A 22782-nucleotide genomic window follows, 5' to 3' on the forward strand; every position below is an offset into this window, starting at 1 on the left:
CCTACCAATGTTCAAAGAAGCAGAAGGTATCCGTAGGCAAAATGACTGTGACAGGAATCAGGCCAGCTGATGTCTGGTCCCGCACCTCAGTCCCTCACCGCTATACAAGAAATCACACACAGCAGATCCCCCTTCCATTCTCTGCGGGTGTGAAGATTAAATGGAACAATATATTAAACTGCTTGGCCTAAGTCCTGACCACAGCAAACAATTAATAGAGGCAGCTATAAATTTAATCATTATTATTGCTATTGGTAGTACTAGTGGGAGTATATTATCCTCACTGTAATCTCCCAAGTATTATCCCATTTTACAGAGGCAGAAACTGGGCACAGAGAGATCAAGTGACTTGTTCAAAAGCCCTCTTAAGAATTAGATCCAGGGGCGCCTGGGTGTCTCAGTCTTTGGGCATCTGCCTTCAGCTCAGGTCATGATCCCAGGGTTCTGGGATCAAGCCCCACATCGGGCTCCCTGCTCCGCAGGAAGCCTGCTTCTCCCTCTCCCACTCCCCCTGCTTGTATTCCCTTTCTCGCTGTCTCTCTCTCTCTCTGTCAAAATAAATAAATAAAATCTTTAAAAAAGAAGAAGAATTGGATCCATTGGTAACAGCCCACTAGCTACTCTAATGCATGGGAATTATTCTTGTGACTCCTGTGGGAGTGAGTGAGGGCAGACGACATCAGAGTTCCATTTATGTCCACACCCAGACAAGCACCCTCACTGCGGTCACATGATGGCTGGAACACCCCCACACCTTACTCCAAAACTTCATCCCCTCATCTTCAGATCCCTTGCCAAAAGGGTCTTTGAGCTCTCACTGGCTCTGATGGGGTCAAGGTCTCCACCCCTAGAGCCACAAGGGACCGTCAGCCTGGGTCTGGGAGGTGGGGAACTCGGGGGACAGCTGTGGGGACCAGGGGAAGTTGAACAGAGGCTAGGGGCCCAAACAAGATGCACTCGTGTGTGTGCACGTGCAAGCATGTGTGCGTGGGCATGTGTATGTGTGCATAATTGCACATGTGTGTGCGTGTGTGAGTGTAAAGTGTAGAAACCATTTGCCAAAACATTTACAGTAATGTTCTCTCTGGATAGTGGAATAAAGGGCGATTTCCCTTTTGTTCTCTGTACCTTTCCATAGCTTTACCAGAGGAACAATTTACTTTGATAATTTCTTCAAAAGCTATTTCCTTCTGTGTAGTGATTAAATAATGCAAATAATATATAGTTATTTTAAGTATATTTCTTTTTGAGATTCTTGGGCTAGACATCAGAGGACTCAGTCCTGGTTCTAGCTCTGAGTGACCATGGTCACGTCATTTATTTGGCCTTGGTTTCCCCATCTGCGAAATGAGGGAAGGGCCACTCAACCTCTCCAAGCACCTTCCAGCTTATTCTGAATGCCTCCCTTCTGTATACGCCCAGCGAGCAAATCAGCTGGGTTCAAGGGGACCAGCTTGAACACAAAGAGAATAATTGTCTCTAAATAGATATCCATCCTGAATGCAAATGGGTACATTTATGGAGTTGAAAAAATGTCTTCACAAGTTGAATATACTCCCCAGAGCCCCAAAGAGAGCACCCCTCCTCAGCAGAGACCAGCTAACCTCAGCCATGGAAAAGGCTTCCTACCCTTAGAAGGAAGAATTGACATTACTGAGTGGACCTACTATGTGTCAGACCCAATACAAAGTGCAATACACACACAGTCTAAACTGGTAAAACTTGTGGTTACCATCATTTGCATGACAAATAACTAGATACTGAAGATGCTTGAAGTGTTACTTATTGCCACTCTGTTATTAAAGGCTAGTTTATGACCCACCTCCCCATAAAGATCCTTGAAGGGAAGAAATGCTCTTTATTCATCCTGGACCTCACTTCAGACCTACTGGATCAAAATCTCTGGGGCTGGGACCCAGGAATCTGCATTTGAAGGCTCACTCTAGGTGACTCAGGCCCAGTAAAGCTTGAGCATCACTGGCTGTCTAAGCAAACCTTTGCCTGCTCAGTGGCTCCAGACTTCTTCCTTTCTAAATCTCTAGGCTTCCAACAGAGCAACACCTGGAAGGGGTAAAGTTGGCAGTCCCCTAGACTGAGCAAAAGAACATTCTAAAGTTTTCAGGTGACAATAAACGACTGAACTTTTATACCTGGAGCTGGTCCAGCTGTTTAGGGACAAGTTCTCCAGCTTAACTTGAGAGAAAACAGCTCTAGACTGAATACCTTTTTTTTCTTTTCACTGCTTCATTCAAACTCTGGAATTTAATTGAAGATCTGTATTCACTGGAGTTTGTTCCCTGCCCTTTTCCCCACCTTCTCTGCTTCCCCTTCTCGTGGATCCGGTCCTTTCTGCAGTATCGGGGGCAGGTGGAGATTCAAATGGGTCCCTCTTCCTTCCTTGCCTTTCTAGGGCACAAATGGTCAGCCTCTGATGTGATGGTTTATAGTCTGTGAGCCTCTTCATTCTGATACACAAGGAAAATTCCTGTTGATGCTAATTGTACCAGTGGCCAAGACTTATAGGCCAAGAGCCCATGGCCCTGCCTGCAGGTTCCCTTTCCTTCTGCACAGCAAGCTCATGGGGCCAACAGCCTACCACACCCCACTCCCGGAGCCCACAAGTACCCACTCTGGCTCGGTCTCCAACATCGCTAGGAGCTCTCTGCATGAAGAAATACTTCCAGCAAACCCTGGGCTCTGGGTGTGATAGAGTCACTTTCAGAAGTTGCATCTCAAAGGCCAGATAGATATTTCCCCCTACCTGATAGGATTCTTGTGTTAAAATGAGCTGGGGCAGGTAAAGCCCATAACACACACCCAGCACGCAGTAATTTCTCAACAAGTGGTAGCTACTGTTGCTTATATGACTGTTATTCTTTTTTTTAAAAAAATTTTTTATTTATTTATTTGACAGAGAGAGACACCGTGAGAGAGGGAATACAAGCAGGGGGAGTGGGAGAGGGAGAAGCAGGCTTCCTGCAGAGCAGGGAGCCCCATGCGGGGCTCCATCCCAGGACCCTGGGATCATGACCTGAGCCGAAGCCAGACGCTTAACGACTGAGCCACCCAGGCGCCCCATGATTGTTATTCTTCCAGCCACTGTTTTTTCAGGGCTATTTGTATGAGAAAAAAAAACAAAAAGGAATCATTTATATCAATTGGCAAGTGAAGGGTTGAAAGTATCACTGAGAGATCAGCTAGGAAAATCTATACCTATATATTGCAGATACTGAGAAATCTGGTGTGTGTTTTTAAGGTGATACAAAATATTGACAATAACTAATATTTACTGGGAGCTTTCTAGGTGCCAAAGTCTCATTTAATCCTTATAACAACTTGATGGGGTAAATACTATTAAAATCCCCATCTTACAGATAAACAGTTGAGAGCTTAAATAAATGAAATAACTTTGCCCAAGGTCACAAAGCTAGGAAGTGGCAGGAACTAGAATTTGATCTGAAGCTTAATAAGCTACTTCCTGAGGTCCAGCTGGCATCTCTCATGCTCTTTGGAGTCTATATACGCACTTGCGTTTTCTCTCTCTCTCTCTCTCAATCTAACAGTTGGTTGCCATCATGGGATCAAAAACATAAACTTTGCAGTACTTAAAGACAATTATTGGATCAGGTCTCCCACCCTTCCACTTGGAAGAATTGAGACTCAAGCCTGAGCTCACTTGAGGCTCCCGAGGACAAGTTAGCAGGAGAGATGTAGTCCTTGGATCCGATTCCAGAGAAGGACTCATGTTTGTACTGTGTGGTAGCAGACAGTCCAAAATGACTTCTGCCTCTCTAGATCTCTGTCCCCAGCCCACCGAGGTTTGCCCAGAAATTCTTGTAATTTGGTTTAGCAGTGAGGTCAGCCTGCAGCCAGATTCGGGTTATCTGGGAGATGAAAAGCATCAACTTTTGAGTCAAACTGCTTCTGCTCTAATCTCAACTCTGAGCAACCTTTAGCAAGTCTAATGATGTCTCTTATCCTCAGTTTTCTCATCAGTAAATTGGAGCCAACAACGTCTGCCCCAAAAGTTCTGTTTAGAGAATTAAGTAAGATGATGCCTGTGAATTAGCTTGGCACATGCTTGGTGCAGAACTGTACTCATAATTAATTCAAATAGGGCCATGGGAAGAAGGCAATGCTTACCTTTAAATGGAGAGCACTCCAAAGGGCTAGGAGATATTTGGAAGCCCCTCCAAAAACTTGCAATTCATACCATGTGGCTAATAGCCATTTTATCAGGTGCTCCTGTCTAGACGTTTCCACAAAATCTTCCCCGTATCCCCTACCCACAAGCACTTACCAGGGCAGTCCCACAAAAGGCAAGGAAAAAAGAAAAAAGAAAAACAAGGCTCCTCCTCCTTCTCCCTTCATCTTTTCAGGACTCCTGAGGCAACCTTCCAAATTTGTCGGGTTGGTGTCCAATAAATAGCTGAGAAACGCTGGGCATTTCCTGTCCTGGCATTCTTCAATGCACGGCAGAGATAGGCAAAGAAAACTGCCTCTTTCTCACACTCCTCCCTCCTTTGCCATGCCCACAGGACCCACGGGGATGCCACACTCCCTTCCCAAGCATGCCCACCCACTCTCACCCTAGGGCCCTTCGTTGTCATCTCTGTCAGAGAATGGAAATGAGAAGGCAGAAATTGTCCTCTGACATCACTTCCTCGCCTTGCTCCCCAGAGGCCCGGTCTGTCCTCTCCAAAGTTGGGCTCTAATACCAGATATAATTTTTAGATGCCCCCAAGGAGAAAGGTTCCCACCACTTCCTTTAGACCTTTCTGAACTTGGTGGCCATCGCAAGTGAAAAGCCCCCAAAAAAGGTTGAATGGTTTGGTTCAGAGAGCACAGAAGAGGAAGAAGAGAAAGGATGGAGAAATTTGAGACCTATGTCATGTATTTATTTGTTTCCTTATTTAACTCACGTTCATGTTCAATGTCAGACACAACTCTCTGCATCCTCAGATGCATATTCCCGTTATTCATCTTAGACCGTGAGCTCCAGGAAGACAGGATAAGGCCAGCGTCCACTCACTTTACTCAGTTCAAGTGTTGCTCCATGATGAAAGGGAAAGCACTGGATTCATTCTGTTGCCCAAGAGTGAAAGAGGTTACACTGAGATAGAGTTAGCGGGAGAGAGGCTCAGCAAACAAAAATAAGAAGTAACAGGCTGCAGATCAATTGATCAAGGGGCCTTGCCAGGAACTTGGCACTGAGGAAGCTCCTATAAGGAATTCAGGAAAAGAGTGGAGTAAAGCAATGTGTCCACAGCACTCAGTAGATCCTCAACAAGGTCCAGGACCCAAAAAGCTAAAGAACCAGTGGTAAGGGGTAGCCCTTTTCTTTATGTAATGTGGGGGGTGGGGGGGGTAAGATTAATACATGTAAAATCACAAAGGACATCAGTAATAATAATACATGTTTTTGATTGTGTTTTTTACGAGCCAGGTCCCATCCTAAGGGTTACAGACTATAGCTCCTTTAATTCTCACAACGACCCAGTATGGGCCTTATCTCAAGAAATAGGATGCATTATCTGCAGTTCTCAGGTGAAAAAAATGGAGACTGAAAGAGGTTCCGTAGCTCGCCCAAGGTCACGCATCTCATCCACTCTCGCTGAGACTCAAAACTCAGAGCCTGTGCCGGACTGCACAGAGGCAAAAAAACAAAACAAAACAACAAAAAACAAAAAACCAGTGGCGAAAAACAGTCATGGCGATGGCGTCAAATCTCTGGGCTCCTAACCCTGGCTCTGCCTTTGGCAAATCCCTTCTCCTTTCTGGGCCTTTGTGTTCCCACGTGTAAAATAACAGTATTGAACTACATCAAGGGTCAACAAACATTTTCTATAAAGGGTCAGAGAGTAAATATTTTACGTTTTTACGTCCTACTGCAGCTACTCAGCTCAGTCATTGTAGCATGAGAGTACCCACAGACAAAACATGAGCGAATGAGCCTGGCTGTGTTCCAATAAAACTTTATTGACAAAAACAGGCACACGCCAGGTTTGTTTCACCGGCTAGAGTTTGCTGACCCCTGAACTAGATGCTCTCCAGGGTCCTTCTGACTCTGACATCGCGGAAGTGGGTGATCCTGACTATAACAGAAGAGCCCAGAGGGGCCAGTGACTGAAAAGTCAGCTGTAAGGAGCCTATTGCCATAAATTTTGTTTTGTGATGTTGTACGTTAACCTTTGGCGGTTTTAACAAATGTGGTTGGAAAGTAAATCCTGGCAGCGGCAATACACAGGCACCTTGGGAGAGCTTTAGCCCCAGTAAAACCTCCAACAGCTCCCTGCCCTAGATCTTTGTTGTGGACAATGGCATTGGTCTTGTGGAGAGCACAGTGCAAACACAGCCACCCACCTTCAAACCAGATCACAGCCTGGAGGCTCTTTCTACAGAAATCTTGGGACCACCACAGATTCTTGGGCAAAATGATGGGCAAAGCCACAGCCATAAAGGGACAGCCAGAGTCATTTGAGAAAACAACACACACTCCCCTTGGCCCTCGGGTCTGCAACGCCTCAGGTTGGCGTCGGCAACCTGTTTACCTTGTCCTACCAGAGTTGCTGCTGGGGCATAAGGAAGAAGGGACCAGTTCCCCGGTTCCAGAGTCAGCGGGTTTTCACACTCCACGTTCTGGCACTCTGTGCGTTCACACCCCAGCCCCCAATTCAGGGTTCCCGGGTTCTCCCAGAGCACGTGCCATGAATTCAGCCCCTGGCTGACTTGGCAATTAATCGTCACCAGCCTGCTGCAAAAAGGACTGCTACAGAGCTCTCTCTACCTTACCGGGAAATGCTGTGCTACGGGAAGTTCTGGGCTGGGGAGCCCGCACCAAAGATTGACAAACTGTAATTACCAGGGAGGACAGGTTTGCCTCGAGGGAGCTGAAATCTCTCAGTCCTGGGATCCTCTAACCTGCCGTCTTTGGAGGCAGAGGAAATGCCTCTGCTGTAGCCAGCGTCCCCTGCCCAGGAGAAAGGGGGCTTCTCATCTCTCCCATCTGGGCTACATCAAGGGTAAAAATTCTCCTTCAAGTCCCCGAGACCTCAGTCTACCTCATGAAGCAGATGCCTCACATGTCCAGTTCCTTTTCATGTGTAGCCTCATTCACTGGGTGCATTGTATTCCATCTCTGCCACCTGCTAGCCCTGCAGCCTTGGGCAACCACTCTGAGACTCAGTTTCCTTACTTAGAAAGTGTCAATCATAATAGCATCCACCTCACAATATTATTATCAGGATTAAATCAGATACTGTATATAAGGCATTTGGGGCACAATGCCTAGCATCTAGTAAGCCCTTAGTAACTCTTGGCTGATACTATTACTATTACTCTGTCCTAGGCACTTTACACACATTATCACACATTTAATCCTCAACTCAGCCCAATCTGAGTTAGGGACTGTCAAAATCTTCATTTCACAGGTGAGGAAACTGGGGCTGAGAGTGATTAAGTGACTTGCCCAAGGACACACAGCTAATAAATTAGTGGAACTGGGACATAACCCAGGTCTGTTTGATGCTAGAGTTCACTTTATTATCTTGCCCAAGGTCATATTAATAGCTATTAAATGAGGGAAACGGGGCGTCTGGGTGGCTCAGTCGGTTAAGCGTCTGCCTTGGGCTCAGGTCATGATCCTGGGGTACTGGGATAGAGCCCCCCGCATCATCGGCTCCATAATCAGCAGGGAGCCTGCTTCTCCCACTCCCTCTGCCACTCCCCCTGCTTGTGCTCTCTTGCTCTCTTTCTGTCAAATAAAGAAATAAAATCTTTAAAAAAAAAATGAAGGAAGCAGAATTAGAATCCAAGCCGGCTCTCAAATCCTCAGCAGAGCAAGTCCTGGTCTGGAAGGCAAGGAAGCCTGACCTAAGGAGTCCCTCTGCGGAGCCCTCTCGCCTGGCCAGCTCTGCCTTGCCGTCCCCACGCCGACCTCTGCTTTGCTCAGGACCCTGATCACATTCTGTTTTCTGCTGTGATTTCCTTCAGGGCTAACACTGAACCTTCTGCCACTTTTTTTTTTTTTTCTTTTTTTTTAATCTCAGTCTGCTGCAGAGAGAAGGATGCAAGCTTTGGAGCCAGACAACAATGCTTCGAATACCAATGCTGTTTACTCAGTGAATGAACCTCTCTGGACTTCAGTTTCCTCATTTGTAAAATGGGGACAATTCTTACCTTGCACTGTTGTGAAGCTTTGAGTAAATGCTCATGGAGTACATAGCACAGGGCCTGGCACATAGCAGGTTACTCTCTGAAGGATGCTTCACCATTGTCATCCTCTCTCACAGACCCTAGCTCAGGGCTAGGGCATCGCTTGCTTGATTTCATTCATCTTTGATTTGCCCACAGCACCTAGCATGGTGCCTTACACAGAGCAGATGTTCCTGTGTGAGGCTGGTTGAGAGAGCTAGAGAGGGAACACCATGCAAAACTGCATGGTAACAGGTGAGAGACCTCCCCCCATCGAGTCTCTAAGCTGATCTCAGAACTTCCCATAGCCCTGGTCTTCCCACAGGTCAAACTCAGTGACAGCCTCTCCTAGAGGGCTCACAGAAATGGGAGTTTGCAACATCAGAGGTTTCTAATGTAATCAGATGGATAATGAAAAGGTTCTTCTTCCCCAAGCCTCGAGTGAGTCAGAGCTTTATGCTTGGCTTTGCCCCAGGGAGTACCGAGAAAATGAAATATCGTCTGTATCCTCATGACACCTAAACAAATGGTCGATTCCATGGGTCAAATATCAGCCAGAGGGGTTAAGAGGCATATCCAGTGGAGGGAAGGGAGGAGCAGCAAGAAAAGGACCATTAGCAAAGGTTGCTTAGTGGGGTCCTGGTACATGGCTGCTATTAAGGCTAATACCTGTTTGCCTTATGGTGGGATGTTTGTTTTGCCTTTACTGGAAAGACACCAGTAAATGACAATATGTCTGAAATCTACATGGATTTTGAACCTTTTGATCTGGCTCAATAATCTCTTCTACATTCTGATGCCTGAACCAAGTCATGAGTGGCTATCGTGTGTGGCTTCCCTTTGGGCAGAGGAAGGAGCACTGCTCTGGGGTCTGGGGAAACGGAGTTTGATATCCAATTCCACACATAACTATCTATGGGAGTTTACCACTTCCCTCTGCCTCCTAGACCACCTCCCAAATGGGAAAATGGGCAAGTGAAATTTCTGATAGCTCTTGAGGAGTTAAATCGCTATAAACCTGTGAATCTCATATTTTAAAATCTTCAGATACAACTTAAGGAAATTTAATTGAAACAGGGGAAAAAAATCTGTTTTCAGGGTTGTCTCTACCACACATTTCTTAATCTCAAGGAACCCTTGAAATTGTGTATTTTGTGCATTTGAGAATCTCTGCATTTGGGTGGGAGAAGATTAAAGCCTTAGATTAAAACCTTAGATAGGTGTGTGATAACCATGTATTTATATTTTGTATTATATGTATTATATTTTATATTATCTATTAAATGTATTTATATTTTGTATTATATGTTTATATAATAAAAAAGAGGTTAAGAACCTACCTCTAGGTTGAGGAGTTTAAATGTAAATCACCCTGAGTGACTTCCTGGTTCCCCACCCCAGTAACCCCAGGTTATAGTGATTATCAACGGCAGACAGTGGGAAGCCCTAGATGCCAGCTTCTGGACGAGAGGAAAAGAAGGCATCAAGCTTTACCTTTCAATCTACGGCTGTCACTACGTTGCTCTGCCACAAGTCTAACAACCACATGATCTCAGGAATGTACTAACTGTCTTGGAACCAGGGATTTTCTCATCTGTCAATGGACAATGGTTACACCCCTCTCAAAGCATTGTTGTGAAGAATAAAAGAAAATGAGTAAATGCTTGGCTCTCAGTAGAAGCTCAATAAATGTGAATTCTTTCCTAGCACTAGTCACTCAGGTCCCAAAAGTTTACTACTTGGAAGACAGGTCCCTTTTCAACAATCAATCCACTCCCTTCCTCAAATGTAAATTGGGAGAGTCACTTTGGAACACAGGATGGAGGTTCCCCCCAAAAATTAAAAACAGAACTACCATATGACCCAGCAATTCCACTTCTGGTTATATAGCCAGAGCCAATGAAAATATGATATCAAAAAGATATCTGCACATCCATGTTCATTGCAGCATTGTTCATGAGAGCCAAGATACGGAAACAACCTAAGGGTCCATCAACTGGTAGATGGATAAAAAAGATACAGTATATATATATACAATGGAATATTATTTAGCCAAGAGAAAGAAGGAAATCCTGCCACTTGCTACAACATGGATGAAACTTGAGGGCATTATGCTAAGTGAAGTAAGATAAAGAGAGAGAAATACTATATGATGTAGCTTATATGTGGAATCTAAAAGCCAGAGGTTGGGGACAGTGGAATGGGAAGATGTTGATCAAAGGGTACAAACTTACAGTTATAAGATAAATAAGTTCTGGGGATCTAATGTACAGCATGGTAATTATAGTTAATAATACTGTATTATCTACTTGAAAGTTGCTAAGAGTAGATCTTAAATGTTCTCACCACAGAAAAGAAATGATATTTATGTGACATGATGAAGATGTTTGCTAACACTATGATGGTAATCATTTTGCAATATATATCAAATCAGCACATTGTATACCTTAAACTCATACAAAGTTATATGTCAGTTATATCTCAATAAATCTGGGGGAAAAAATCCACCCCCTTGAGTGCTTCCAGGGGAAAAGTGTGACACAGCTGCTCAGTGCTCAACTTTAGATAGACCTGCAGTTGGATCAAGTTCCTAGCTTCTCTCCATGATGGCTATGTGGACTTGGGCAAAGGGTTAAACTTCGCTGTACCTTGTCCCATCCACAAAATGGAAATGATGATGAGAATAGCCCTTCTTTCTTAGGATTATGAGAAAATGCAAAATATATTTAGCGCACTGTTTGGGACATCACAAGTGTTGAATAAATGTCAACTACCATAAGGCTCTCCCTCTGCCCATATCTTCTCTCCTAAGTACCATATGCCCACCTTTAGGAGTGTGTCCCTATAACTGAATGTCCAACATGAATGTCAGACAGAAAAGGAAAAAAATCAATAAATAATCCAGATTTCGCAAGTCTTTTCCCCAAATGCCTGGAGGTCTCTTCCACGGCCACCACCACCACCCCCCTCACCCCATATAGCCCAGTAACTTGTCCCTCATTTCTTTCAGATCTTGACTCAAACTTGTCATTTCAGTGACATTTAAAATTTCAAATACCCCTCCCCACAACACACACACACACACACACCCCATTCCATTTCCCCCTCCTTGCTTTATTTTCTGTTACAACTGTCAGCATAGGACACACCTCATAATTGGCTCACTTATTTATTGCCTGTCTCCTCCCAGTAGAGTGTAAGCTCCTGGAGGGCAGGAGGTCTTTGTCTCCTTGGTTCAATTGCTATGCCCCCAGCGCAGGCAGCTGGGGACTCGTTAACAATTTGTCGAATGAATAAGTGAATGAGTGAGTGAGTGAGTGAATAAACGAATGAAGAGAAGCCTCTGGACTTTATTAGGAGACCAGAGAGGTTTCACAAGGAGGTAAAGGCGAGAAGGGGTGGGGAATGTCTCACATCTGACTCAAATCCCTCTCACCTGCCTAACCTTGCAATCCTTTTAGGCGCCACACAAGTTGCATATCCCCCTAAATCTGGGTGCTGACTCCAGACGCCCCCCATTAGCGGCAAACACCCCACGCCACTTCTGAGACTAGAAGGGGCAAGAATCCCAGAGGGCCAACCCAAGGTGGGGGACGGGGGTCCCTACGCTCAGGTTGCTCCTAACCCCTTCCCCAGCCGGAGGCTCGCGTCGGTTGGGGGTGGGGGCAGCGGGGGCCGGGGGGGGGGGGGTGGCGCGCGTCCGGCCCCCCGGGGGCTGCCCAGGGCGGCGACGTCGGGGCTGCGGGTGCCTTCGCTGGACCCGCATTGCCCCCTAGTGCCGCGCGGAGTCAGGGCGCCGGGCTCCCCCGCCTGATGTCACCGCCGTGCAGTCAGCCCAGAGGCGGCTCGTTGCAAGCAGACCCTCCTCGGCGCTGGCTGGGCTGGGCGCCGCTGCCCGCACACGCGCCGCGGGCCGGGCCGAGCCGGGCGCCCCCCGCCCGCCGCCCCTCCCCCGCCGCTCCCCGCCCCCCCGGCCCCGCGCGCCTGACGTGGACCATTAAACTTGGAGCTGCCGCCTCGGCCCCTCTCGCAGCCGCCTCCCTCTGACAGCCAGCGAGCGGGCGGCTCAGCGCAGGCAGGCAGGAGACGCGCCGCCGGGCTGGGCTGCCCCGGGCAGGGGAGATGACTCCTCGCCGGGAGGGCGCCTCTGGGAAGAAGACCGCGGGCGAAGCAAAGTTGCAGGGCAGCTGAGGAGCTTGGCCGCAGCCCTTCCAGCCCGCTCACCCCAGGCTATGGAGGGCCGACTCTAAAATGAATCCCGATCTGGACACCGGCCACAACACATCAGCACCTGCCCACTGGGGCGAGTTGAAAAATGCCAACTTCACTGGCCCCAACCAGACCTCGAGCAACTCCACACTGCCCCAGCTGGACATCAGCAGGGCCATCTCCGTGGGCCTGGTGCTGGGCGCCTTCATCCTCTTTGCCATCGTGGGCAACATCGTCGTCATCTTGTCGGTGGCCTGCAACCGTCACCTGCGGACGCCCACCAACTACTTCATCGTCAACCTGGCCATTGCCGACCTGCTGCTGAGCTTCACCGTGCTGCCCTTCTCCGCCGCCCTGGAGGTGCTCGGCTACTGGGTGCTGGGACGGATCTTCTGTGACATCTGGGCTGCCGTGGATGTCCTGTGCTGCACGGCCTCCATTCTGAGCCTGTGTGCCATCTCCATCGATCGCTACATTGGGGTGCGCTATTCCCTGCAGTACCCCACGCTGGTCACCCGGAGGAAGGCCATCTTGGCGCTCCTCAGTGTCTGGGTCTTGTCCACAGTCATCTCCATCGGGCCCCTCCTTGGGTGGAAGGAGCCAGCGCCCAACGATGACAAGGAATGTGGGGTCACTGAAGAACCCTTCTATGCCCTCTTCTCTTCCCTGGGCTCCTTCTACATCCCTCTGGCGGTCATTCTGGTCATGTACTGTCGCGTCTACATCGTTGCCAAGAGGACCACCAAGAACCTGGAGGCCGGCGTCATGAAAGAGATGTCCAACTCCAAGGAGCTGACTCTGAGGATCCACTCCAAGAACTTTCACGAGGACACCCTCAGCAGTACCAAGGCCAAGGGCCACAACCCCAGGAGTTCCATAGCTGTCAAACTTTTTAAGTTCTCCAGGGAAAAGAAAGCAGCCAAGACCTTGGGCATTGTGGTCGGTATGTTCATCTTGTGCTGGCTACCCTTCTTCATCGCTCTACCACTTGGTAAGTTGGGGACTGGCGGAGGGGAACTGGGTATTTTCAGATCTCGGGTCTGCTGCTGAGCTTACTGTAAAGTTTTTTGTGGGTTTCGTTTTTTATGCAGTCTGTGTGTGTTTGGAGATTAGAGAATACTGTTTGTTCTGCAAAGGCTTTGCAGACTGGGTAAGCTGGCTAAGAACCAGCTCAGGTGCGAGTGGAACACACTAAGTAAGGTGCTAGTCACTTGAAATAGAACCACAGGAAGAAAATCTGGTACGTGGAATGACTCATTCAACAGCGTCAGTTTAATAATTAAGAAGGACACTGGACTTGAACATCACACCAGCGTTATCTCAGTAGTAATGATGTGCCAGCTAAGGCAGCATCACTAATGCAGCATACAAAATAGTTTGTAGTTACCGCAGACGCGGCGTTTGGGAAGCAGGCGGGCAGCTCGTACGCAGAAAGGCAGTTTTCATTCAGCATTTCCAGGGCTCTCGCAGAGACCCACGCTCCCCATGAGCTTTGCAGAGGCTGCGTCCTCCCCTGCTCCCTTCACTGCTTGCTCTCACCTCAATGTGCTCCCTTCGTTATGAGTTAGGAAGAACATCTTAACAGCCGCGCCACCCCAGTCAGCCTTTGAGTCATCTAAAGCTTGAGATTTGAAAGAGAAGGAAGACAGACGGTCACGTGTTTTCAGTTTTTACCCGAAAATGTTCCTAACTCTGGTGAGTCATGGAATACCCAGATTTAAATTACAGTGGTCCCTCACCTTAGGCTGCCAGACACCAGATCGTGCTGGGATGAAATTGAGTTCTTCCTCTCCTATACAAATATGTCCATCTTCTTTTGTTTAGCGGTCTTACTAAGTTGTTCAAAAAGCTTCCTGGTTTTTCCTAAGAAGACAAGGTCTGGTTAGGAGGTAAACCTAGAGGAGGGTACCGTGATATGCTGTCCACATGGCTTGGGAAACACTTGTCCCTTCTCTGAGGCACTGATCTGCTGTGGTTTCCTCTCCCATCCCTGGGGGACACTCCAGAAAATGAATGGAGGGAGGTGATCATTGCAAAGTCATGTGCCATGATATCAGAAGAGGTAACGGCTGCCACATGCCATGGACCATGTATGCCTGCAATCACACCCAGGGCTCCGTTAGAACCGAACATAAGCAAATCCCTCAAATAACTAAAATTCTGCAGACACACTGCTTTCACCGGAAAAGGGTAAATGGAAAGAAAGCAAATTGACATCAGGAGTTTCCATTTAAAAAAGATGAAGGAAAAAAGGTGTTTAACCTACTCTCCATGTTGTCATTTCTGAGGCAGGCTTGCAAGTTAATGCCTTTTAGAAATATTTTTAGTCTGTTACGTGGGAAGCATTTGAAGCTGTACCTCCACCCCCCAGAGTGGTCACATCTCACTGCAGAGAAGCTTTCCTCTTTTCCCAAGGTCTTAGGGTCCTTTTGCAGGCTTGTTGGGTTAAAGTGGGTAACAGTTCACACTGCTTTGGGCTATATAAAGATCATGGTTGTATGTGGAAGTGATTTGGTCATGCATTAGCTATGGACCACTGGTCTGTGAGCCTCACTTTCTCCATCTGCAAAATAGGGCTAATTACTATTTGCTTCATGGGGTTAGCACTAATGCATGGAAAGGACTTAATGCAGTGTCTGGTGCACAGCAAAAGCTCAATGAAAGTTAGCTTCGTACTACAAACCAAATCCCAATTGCCCCTCAGTTATAACTGTGTTTCTCCTTCTCTACTCACTGGCCAATCCCACACCTGTTAAAGGCTTAGAACTGAGTTTTTCTCCTTTCTTCCTTCTGCCTCTGCCACCCAGCCTGCAGAGGCTATGACCAGAGCATCCTCAGGAAGGAGAAGGCCCCAGCAAGATGCAGGGAATGGATCAAAGGTGCAAGCTTTCACTTTAGGGGGCAATGGAAACAGGTCCAAATAGGTGAAGAGGCTGCCTGCATGCCGAAATGGAAAGAGCACTGCCCTGGGGATCAAGGGCAATAGAGTTCTCATGTGAGCTTTGCCATCAGTCCACTCTGTTACCCTAGGCTTGTTGCTTTACCTCTCTGGACTTCAGATCTCACTCCCAGGGAACAAGAGGGTTGGACTAAATCAAGGGCTCTCAAACTCTATTAAAGATCAGAATCATCTGTGGAACTTGATAAACATTCAGCTTCTTAGACATAATCCACAGATAATCTGATTCAGTAAATCGGATGGGTTCCAGGAATCCTCATGTTTAACTAGCCCACCAGGTGATTCTGAAGAGGTGGTCCACAGACGAGGCTTTGAGAATCACCGGCCAGAGGATCTCTCAGCTCCCTTTGGGCTCCAGCCTCCTGGACACCAAGGTTTTAAATGCTGCAAAGCTTAGCCCTTCCCCAGGCACGCGGTGGTGCAGGATGATGTGTCTTCTCTGTGGGTCCTGCTCTTCAAACTCACCCTTAGCTTCTTCTCACTCACCCTATCTCTGCTTTTCCTCCCTTTCTGTTCGTGACTGTCTGAGACCATAACCCCCGAATATCTCAGGTCCTTGGCTTCCATGGCCTGCTCTCAGAGCTTGTTTCTCCTCTCCTTGCCATGAAACCTGTCTGAATACCCCTGCCACCATCTCCCGGAGATGTCCCCAGGTGTTGTCCCTAAGCTACTCTGCCTGCATCCTCTCCCTTGGTTGCCCAAGCCTTGGCAGGTAAGAAATGTGGACTCCAGGCCTTGGCTTTGGGATGGACTTTGAAAGGTACTCAAGAGCTTCAAACAGATAATGTGCTTAATTAGCATGTTCTTAATCATTTAGGAAGACCATCCCAGCAAAATGGAGATGTGGGTTTTTCTACTTCCCCTGAGTTCAAGTAACACCCAAACAATGGGAGCATGACGTAGAACAGTAACTCTTTTGGAGTCTGAACAAGATTCCAAATTCAAAATTTTCCATGAAATGCTTTTTGCTCACAAGGAGAGAAAGCAAATCTAGGGGGAGACAGTCATTGGCAAACAGGGAAGTGCAGGTAGAAGGAACTTCCAATTAGCGACAGACTTCCAGGTGCCTGGATGGCATGAGATTTCCATAGCTGTGTTTGTCTTCTCTGTGGGAGAGAAGGGTTGGGATCCCCCCTGGGAAGGAAGGAAAATAGCCATGCCCTCTGCAGGGTCCTGGGCAGAGGCCCCATTTGTTTTCCTTCCTCCCTTATTTTTATTTTTGGGAACAGGGTTGGGCTGCCTGTGGGGCTGGGCCCCTCATCTCCTGTGGAGCTCTCCCCACCTGTAACACCCTCCCTACCTCCTCCCCACCCTTCCCCTGTGGCCTCAGACCAAGTCGGACCAGGGACCAGCTCTCACTTGGGAGCAGGGATGGACTCCACCAAACAAGGACCTCTTTATTCAGCCCCTGGAATTGGGCCATGGAGGGACAGGAAATAATTGGAATATAATACAGCAGCATTTCTACTCAATGGGCCATATGCAAGATGTCCAAGGAATCTTCAGCTGCCAGGCATTAGAGTGAAGGCTGGCTCCTACCCACCTGGGGAAGACCTGGTCAGGGTCTCAAGGAGTGGCTGGGCTACTAAGGATGTGCATTGCATTGCCAGGATAGATTGGAGTGGGGGAGGGGGAGGTGCACAGACAGCAGGAAGTAGTGGGCAGCCAACTGGTAGCTGGGTTTAGTGCGTTGTTTAGAAAACACTGGAACCTTGCCTCGCTCCGGATCTTTCTTCCGTCTTTTAAAATGCTGAAAGGCACCAGGAAGCCATTATTGAACTAACTGCTTTCCCCTCCAAATAAATGAAGGTCAATTTCAAAGAAACAGTTGTGTTCTCATAGTACTGGGACCAAATAGGAATCCCTCTCTCCATTGATTTGTGTCTCTAGTCCTCTCATTCAAATCGAGGCTGATGAATTCCTGCACAGGGGAGGGTGAGGGTCTCAGAGATGACTCAGGACAGGGCCACCCCCACGAATACACACACTAACCCTTCAGCTCTGTTTTGAAACACGGGGATTTGAGGTGCTCACAAAGAAAGCAATTGGTTTGAGTGAGGGAGAAATTTTTATACACAGGGAATCCTTCCTGGAAAAGGAAAGTCCTTCTGAAGGAAAATACATTCAACCATTTATGAAATCATTAATAAAGACTTCTAACACACCTACTATGTGCTACATGGCTTCTGCCTGCAGGATGTTTACAGCCTCGTGAGATCATATTTTTATGAAGCAGGTACTATGTGCCAGACATTCTTCTAGGCTCTTTGCAGACATTATCTCATTAATCCTCACAGCTGCCCTGACAGGGGAGAATAATTGCTCCCTCTCTAAAGATGGATACGCAGGAGCTCAGAGAGGTTAGTCTTCTTGCCCCAGGTCACACAGCAAGTAAATGATAGAGCCAAGGGTTGAATCCCAGTCTGTCAGGACAGGCACATAGCCGTTCCACTGACTGCAGCTAGGAGATGTCTGGCCTTCTTGCTCCCTGGTTCCAATCTGCTCTCATAGCAAATGTGCCCCGAAACTCCTAAGCCACCTTGTCAAAAGCTGGGTATTGTACTTCTGTTACAAAGCCCTGTCTTTCTTCTGCTCCCCACTCACCCCTGCAAAAAGACTCACCCAGAAAATGTCAGGGAAGGTCATCCAGATTCTAGCTCAGGGCTAGATTTGCTCCACACCTCCGGCACTGTGTAGAATGTGGGTCTCCCGATGCCCGGCCTTTCATCACCGCAGCCAGAGGAAAAAGTGGGACCTTGCCCTCCATCTGAGAATCTAGCTCTACATCTTGACTCATTCATTCATTCATTCATTCATTGAATAAATATGTATTGGATGCCTACTGCGTCCGGATATTGTGCTAGAGATACAGTGGTGAGCAAAACAGCTATGTTCCATGTCCTCATAGGATTTAGTTCTAGTGGGAAACACAGATCATTTGAAAATCACATGCACACAAATAAACACGACCACAAATTGTAACAAGCGACCTAAAAGTAAAGGGGTGAGATGCTATTAAAAGTAAATAACAAGAGCCAGCATATCACAGGGGCCCCTGAGTGACATGGTGTGGAGGAGCTAACTCAGTGAAGGCTGCAGGTAGAAGGAGAGGGTCCGGGCAGAAGGAAGGGCCTGCCTGAGAGACCTGAGGCAGGATCTGGTGGGGAAGTAGCAAGGCTGGGGGAGGAGGGTGCAGGTGCAGGTCAGGGCTGCAGGTGTGGGCAGAGGCCAAGCCATGCAGGGATTTTAGGCCCCATCAAAGACTTAAGATTTTATCTTAAACTACACTGGCCACTACCCGAAGCATTTGAAGCAGACAAGAGATAACATCTGAGTTATGTCTTGAAACGATGAATCAGGCCTCTGTGTGGAGCATGAGGCCGAGGCATGACGGTTAGGAGGCCACAGGCCCAGGGAGAGCTGATGGTAATTTAGACTCAGACTGGGGGGCAGTGAAGGTGGAGAGAAATGGACAGATCCAAGGACTTGGGGATGGGTCAGTTATATGATTTAGGAGGGCTAGTGAGAACAAGAAATGTGTCTGGAATGACTCTGAAGTTTCTGGGTGATACAGGTATGATTCGTTGAGAGGCCAGCAAAACACAGCCAAGAGGATTCCTCCCAGGACCTTCCTCAGACCCCAGCCATCAGGGTTCACGGGACAGCATGCTGGGAGTGATCTGCCAGACACCCTTCTGAGTAGACAGAATGTCCTGACCCAAAAACTGGGCACTGTGACCAACAACTGACCAGCTGTTCATCAGAAACATCTGGCAGAGGGCTCTTCCCAAAAGCACAGATCCTTGGGCTCCACCACAGACTGACTGTATCAGAATTTCTCATGAAGGGGTGAAGAATCCCAATTTTTAATAAGTTCCCAGGTGATACCTATGCAGCCAGCCTAGCACCAGTCCTCCCCGTGCCTGGGAACCCCTGGAATGAGCACCCCATGGAGAGCCAAGAAAACCTGCTTATGCTTCCCCCCAGTGCAGCCAGAAGCACCTCCAATCCTGCCCACCTTGGGCTAGTCCACGGGGAGGAAGGCAGAAGGCTGGCAGGAAGGAAAGTGAATTCTTTCAACTAGAGCTTCCCCGGAGAAGAGGAAGAGAATGGGTTCTGCAGACACAGCTCTTCAGTGTAATGGGTACACTGCTCACCACTGAACTCCATGTATTGCCCAGAATCCTCACAAACCCCTCTGCAGAGCAAGCATCATCATCCCTGTGTTTATAGGTGAGGGAACAAGAGATCAGAGAGGTTTGGTAACTGGCCCAAGGTCAAACAGCTAGTAAATGGTAGAGTCTATCAGACTCCACATTTGGCACTCAGTAAGCACTCGTTATCTCATTCCTGTTGTCACTGCAGCACTTTCTGAACATTTGTCTCGGGTCTGGTGCCCATGGGCCTAACATTTTTACTGGCTCGTGACAAAATAAGGAAAAAAAAAAATGAGAAAAAGTCTGTGTTTTTCCAAATGTATTCAATATAAATGACTGTCCTTTCTATTTTGGGACACTGAAATAGCATTTCTTTGATGGAATGATGGTAATAAGTAGTGATGATAGTCATAGTCCTGTGTGTATTGTGTGTTTAATGTCCTATTTGGCAGAATAACAAGTTGTAGCCCTATGTCAATTTCCACCAAAAATGTTTTTGAAATTTTACTGTGATCTCCTAAAGTTCTGGCATCATGGACGATACCCTGGTGGTGAGACACAATAAATATTTGGGGGAGAAAGCGAGCAGTAAAGGAGGGAAGTAGGGCACCAGGGAGGGAGGGGATGGATAATGAGTTAGCCTCAGCGTTGCAGTGACATTCAAGGGACTGGGGCAGAAGGGCAGGAGGGGGAGGGATGGTGTGTGAAGGGTACAACAGGATGGGGGACCATTTGGGGAGGCACTGAGTCCTGCTGGGGCAAAACAGGCCACAGAAATGCCAACGGGTGTGGGTGGAGCTGCAGCGCCCTCCCAGATGGGCCCGTTGATCTATAATGCAGGAAATGCCTTTACCTGTGAGTGTGTGTGTGTGTGTGTGTGTGTGTGTGTGTGTGTGTGGCTCATAAAAATAACTGATAGCCGCTGGGCCACACTGGGAAATTGCTTTCTCCGGCATCTGCAGGATGTTTCCGCAGTCACTGTGCTCCCGGATCACGTCTGATAATAATAATACTAAGAGATCCCATTTATAAGGTCTTGCCGTGTGCCAGGCTCCCTGGGCTACCCAGGGCTGGGGGGTGCTTCTGTGCGTTCTCTCATTGACTCCTCTCCAAAGGCTTACAGAATGCACACTGTTATTGTCCCCATTTTACAGGTAAGGAAACTGAAGCTCAGAGAGGTTGAGTGATTTGCCTCAGGCCACCCAGCTGATGAGGGATAGGACCTGCATTCACATCTGGGCAATCAGATAATGCTAAAGCGTTATCACTGGGAGTACTCTAAGTGTGGAGCTCTGAGCTACAACTTATGGAACCCCAAAAAGGAGTTGGGGGAAACCAGAGTCTATTCAGAGAAGGAGGAAAGGAAGGGCAAGTGGCAGCCCATCATTCGGCAACCGAGAGTCATCATGTCCTGGCAAGAACATAAAGAAATATAAAAATAATTGGGTCTTTCCCCTAGCAAGATAACTCAAAATTTCTCTTTTATTATGGTACTTCAGACATTTTGCAGCCTCCCAACTTATGATTGGTAATTTCACATAGTTTTTTAAGACTTTTATAAAATTTGGGGGTGCCTGGGTGGCTGTGTTTAAGCATCTGACTCTTGATTTCGGCTCAGGTCACGGTCTTGGGTCATGAGATTGAGGCCTACGTCAGGCTCCATGCTCAACAGAGTCTGCTTATCCCTCTCCCTATGCTCCTCCTGCTATTCTCTCTCTCTCTCAAATAAGTAAATAAAAAAAAAAAACTTTTATCAAATTTAGGAAAACATAAAACTTGGAAGACTTTTTCGCAGTTTAGTTTAGTTTCTGGCTGGATATATTTCAGACCATGATTCACCTCTGCCACCCACATACATGTGGTCCCAGCACCATAGGACTTATCATATCACGACTCAGCCTCTGGCCCTACCTCTTGATGTCACAAGTCCAGGTGAGTCAGCATCATGAACAAGAGAGTATCTCCAGAAGCTGTTTTCCACCTTGCAGTAACTGGCTAGAGATGACAAAGCTATACAGAAAGAAAAGTCTGCAAATTACATATATTTACTGAATAGAACCAAAATGAAATATATCTCAACTCTTAATAGCTCTCAAAAATGCTGATGGCCCCTTTCCTAACACCCATGTGAGGGGAAATAAGATAGAGGGAAGTCGGTGTGGAAACAGACAGTGGCCCTAATCAATTGCACTTAATAGATCTTACTTTTGAAAACTACAAAATCATACAACTATGAGGAAAATTCCTGTGTTCCCTCCCAGGGCCTTAGAGTTCCCATAAAGAGAGGAACCGTGGGGCACCTGGGTGGCTCAGTTGGTTAGGCAACCAACTCTTGATTTCAGCTCAGGTCATGATCTCGGGGTCCTGAGATGCTTTGTGCTCAGTAAGGAGTCTGCTTCTCTTTCTCTCTCTCTCTCTCTCTCTTTCCCTCTATCTCTGTGCCCCCCTAAAATAAATAAGTAAATCTTTAAAAGAGAGAGAGAGAGAGAGGACTGCTGAGGCTAAGCAGGTGCCCTTCATCCACACCCAAGCATGGCAGGGATGGCTCTCCCTAGAAACCTGGTGACTGATCGACTTACCTCTCTCCTCTACAAACTGTGAATGTCTTATAAGCAGTGACCACATCTTTCCTCGCTGCCTAACACAGGTGTTCACAAAAGCTAACTGAATGAGTAAATCGGCAGCACTATGAGTTTAGCGGGAGAATTAGGAGCATACTATAACTTGGATAGAATTAGCTGTCGTTTCCCAAATACACCTTGCATCTTCCTTCCCCTGTGCATTTGTTCAGATTGTTTCTCTCTACTAGAAATGCTCTTTCTGTACCCCCTGAATATCCCAGTCCCGCCTACCTGTGAAACCCCGGTTCTGTGGACACCTCTCTCACGGAAGTTTTCTTGGCTCCCATGCCTTTCCTGGCAGTGAACCCTCCCTCTATCCCGTGTTTATCATGCCTGCTACATCTGTCCATGGGGATTAGGATGATGTGCACATCGTTGCCAACACTCTCGGGTTGTGGACCTCTGGAGGACAGGGTCCAGGTTTGACTCATCTCATCCTCCATGCCTAAAGACATGTATCCAGTAGACTCTCAGTAAAAATACCAATTGCAGCTATAATTCATACAGTGCATTCCAGGCTTTATCTACCATTTTCCCATCAGACAGGTATTAGGGTCTTGCCCATTTTATAAATAAGGAAATGGGCTTAGAGGCGTTAAATGACTTATCTCATTCCCAGAAACGATCACAGGCACATTGAAAG

General features: G+C 47.4%; 1 protein-coding gene across 1 annotated transcript in view; it reads left to right on the plus strand.

Moving 5' to 3' along the window:
* The first annotated feature begins 12174 nt into the window (after nt 1-12174).
* The window catches only part of ADRA1B (adrenoceptor alpha 1B), a 49209-nt gene continuing 38601 nt past the window's right edge, over nt 12175-22782 (plus strand). The window contains exon 1 of the mRNA XM_081826265.1: nt 12175-13393. Coding sequence (XP_081682391.1) covers nt 12445-13393 — 949 coding nt within the window. The 5' untranslated portion in view covers nt 12175-12444. The remainder of the gene's footprint in view (nt 13394-22782) is intronic.

This window comes from Leptonychotes weddellii, chromosome 7 (genome assembly GCF_054177405.1).
Source record: "Leptonychotes weddellii isolate Sample4059 chromosome 7, ASM5417740v2, whole genome shotgun sequence".
NCBI lineage: Eukaryota > Metazoa > Chordata > Mammalia > Carnivora > Phocidae > Leptonychotes > Leptonychotes weddellii.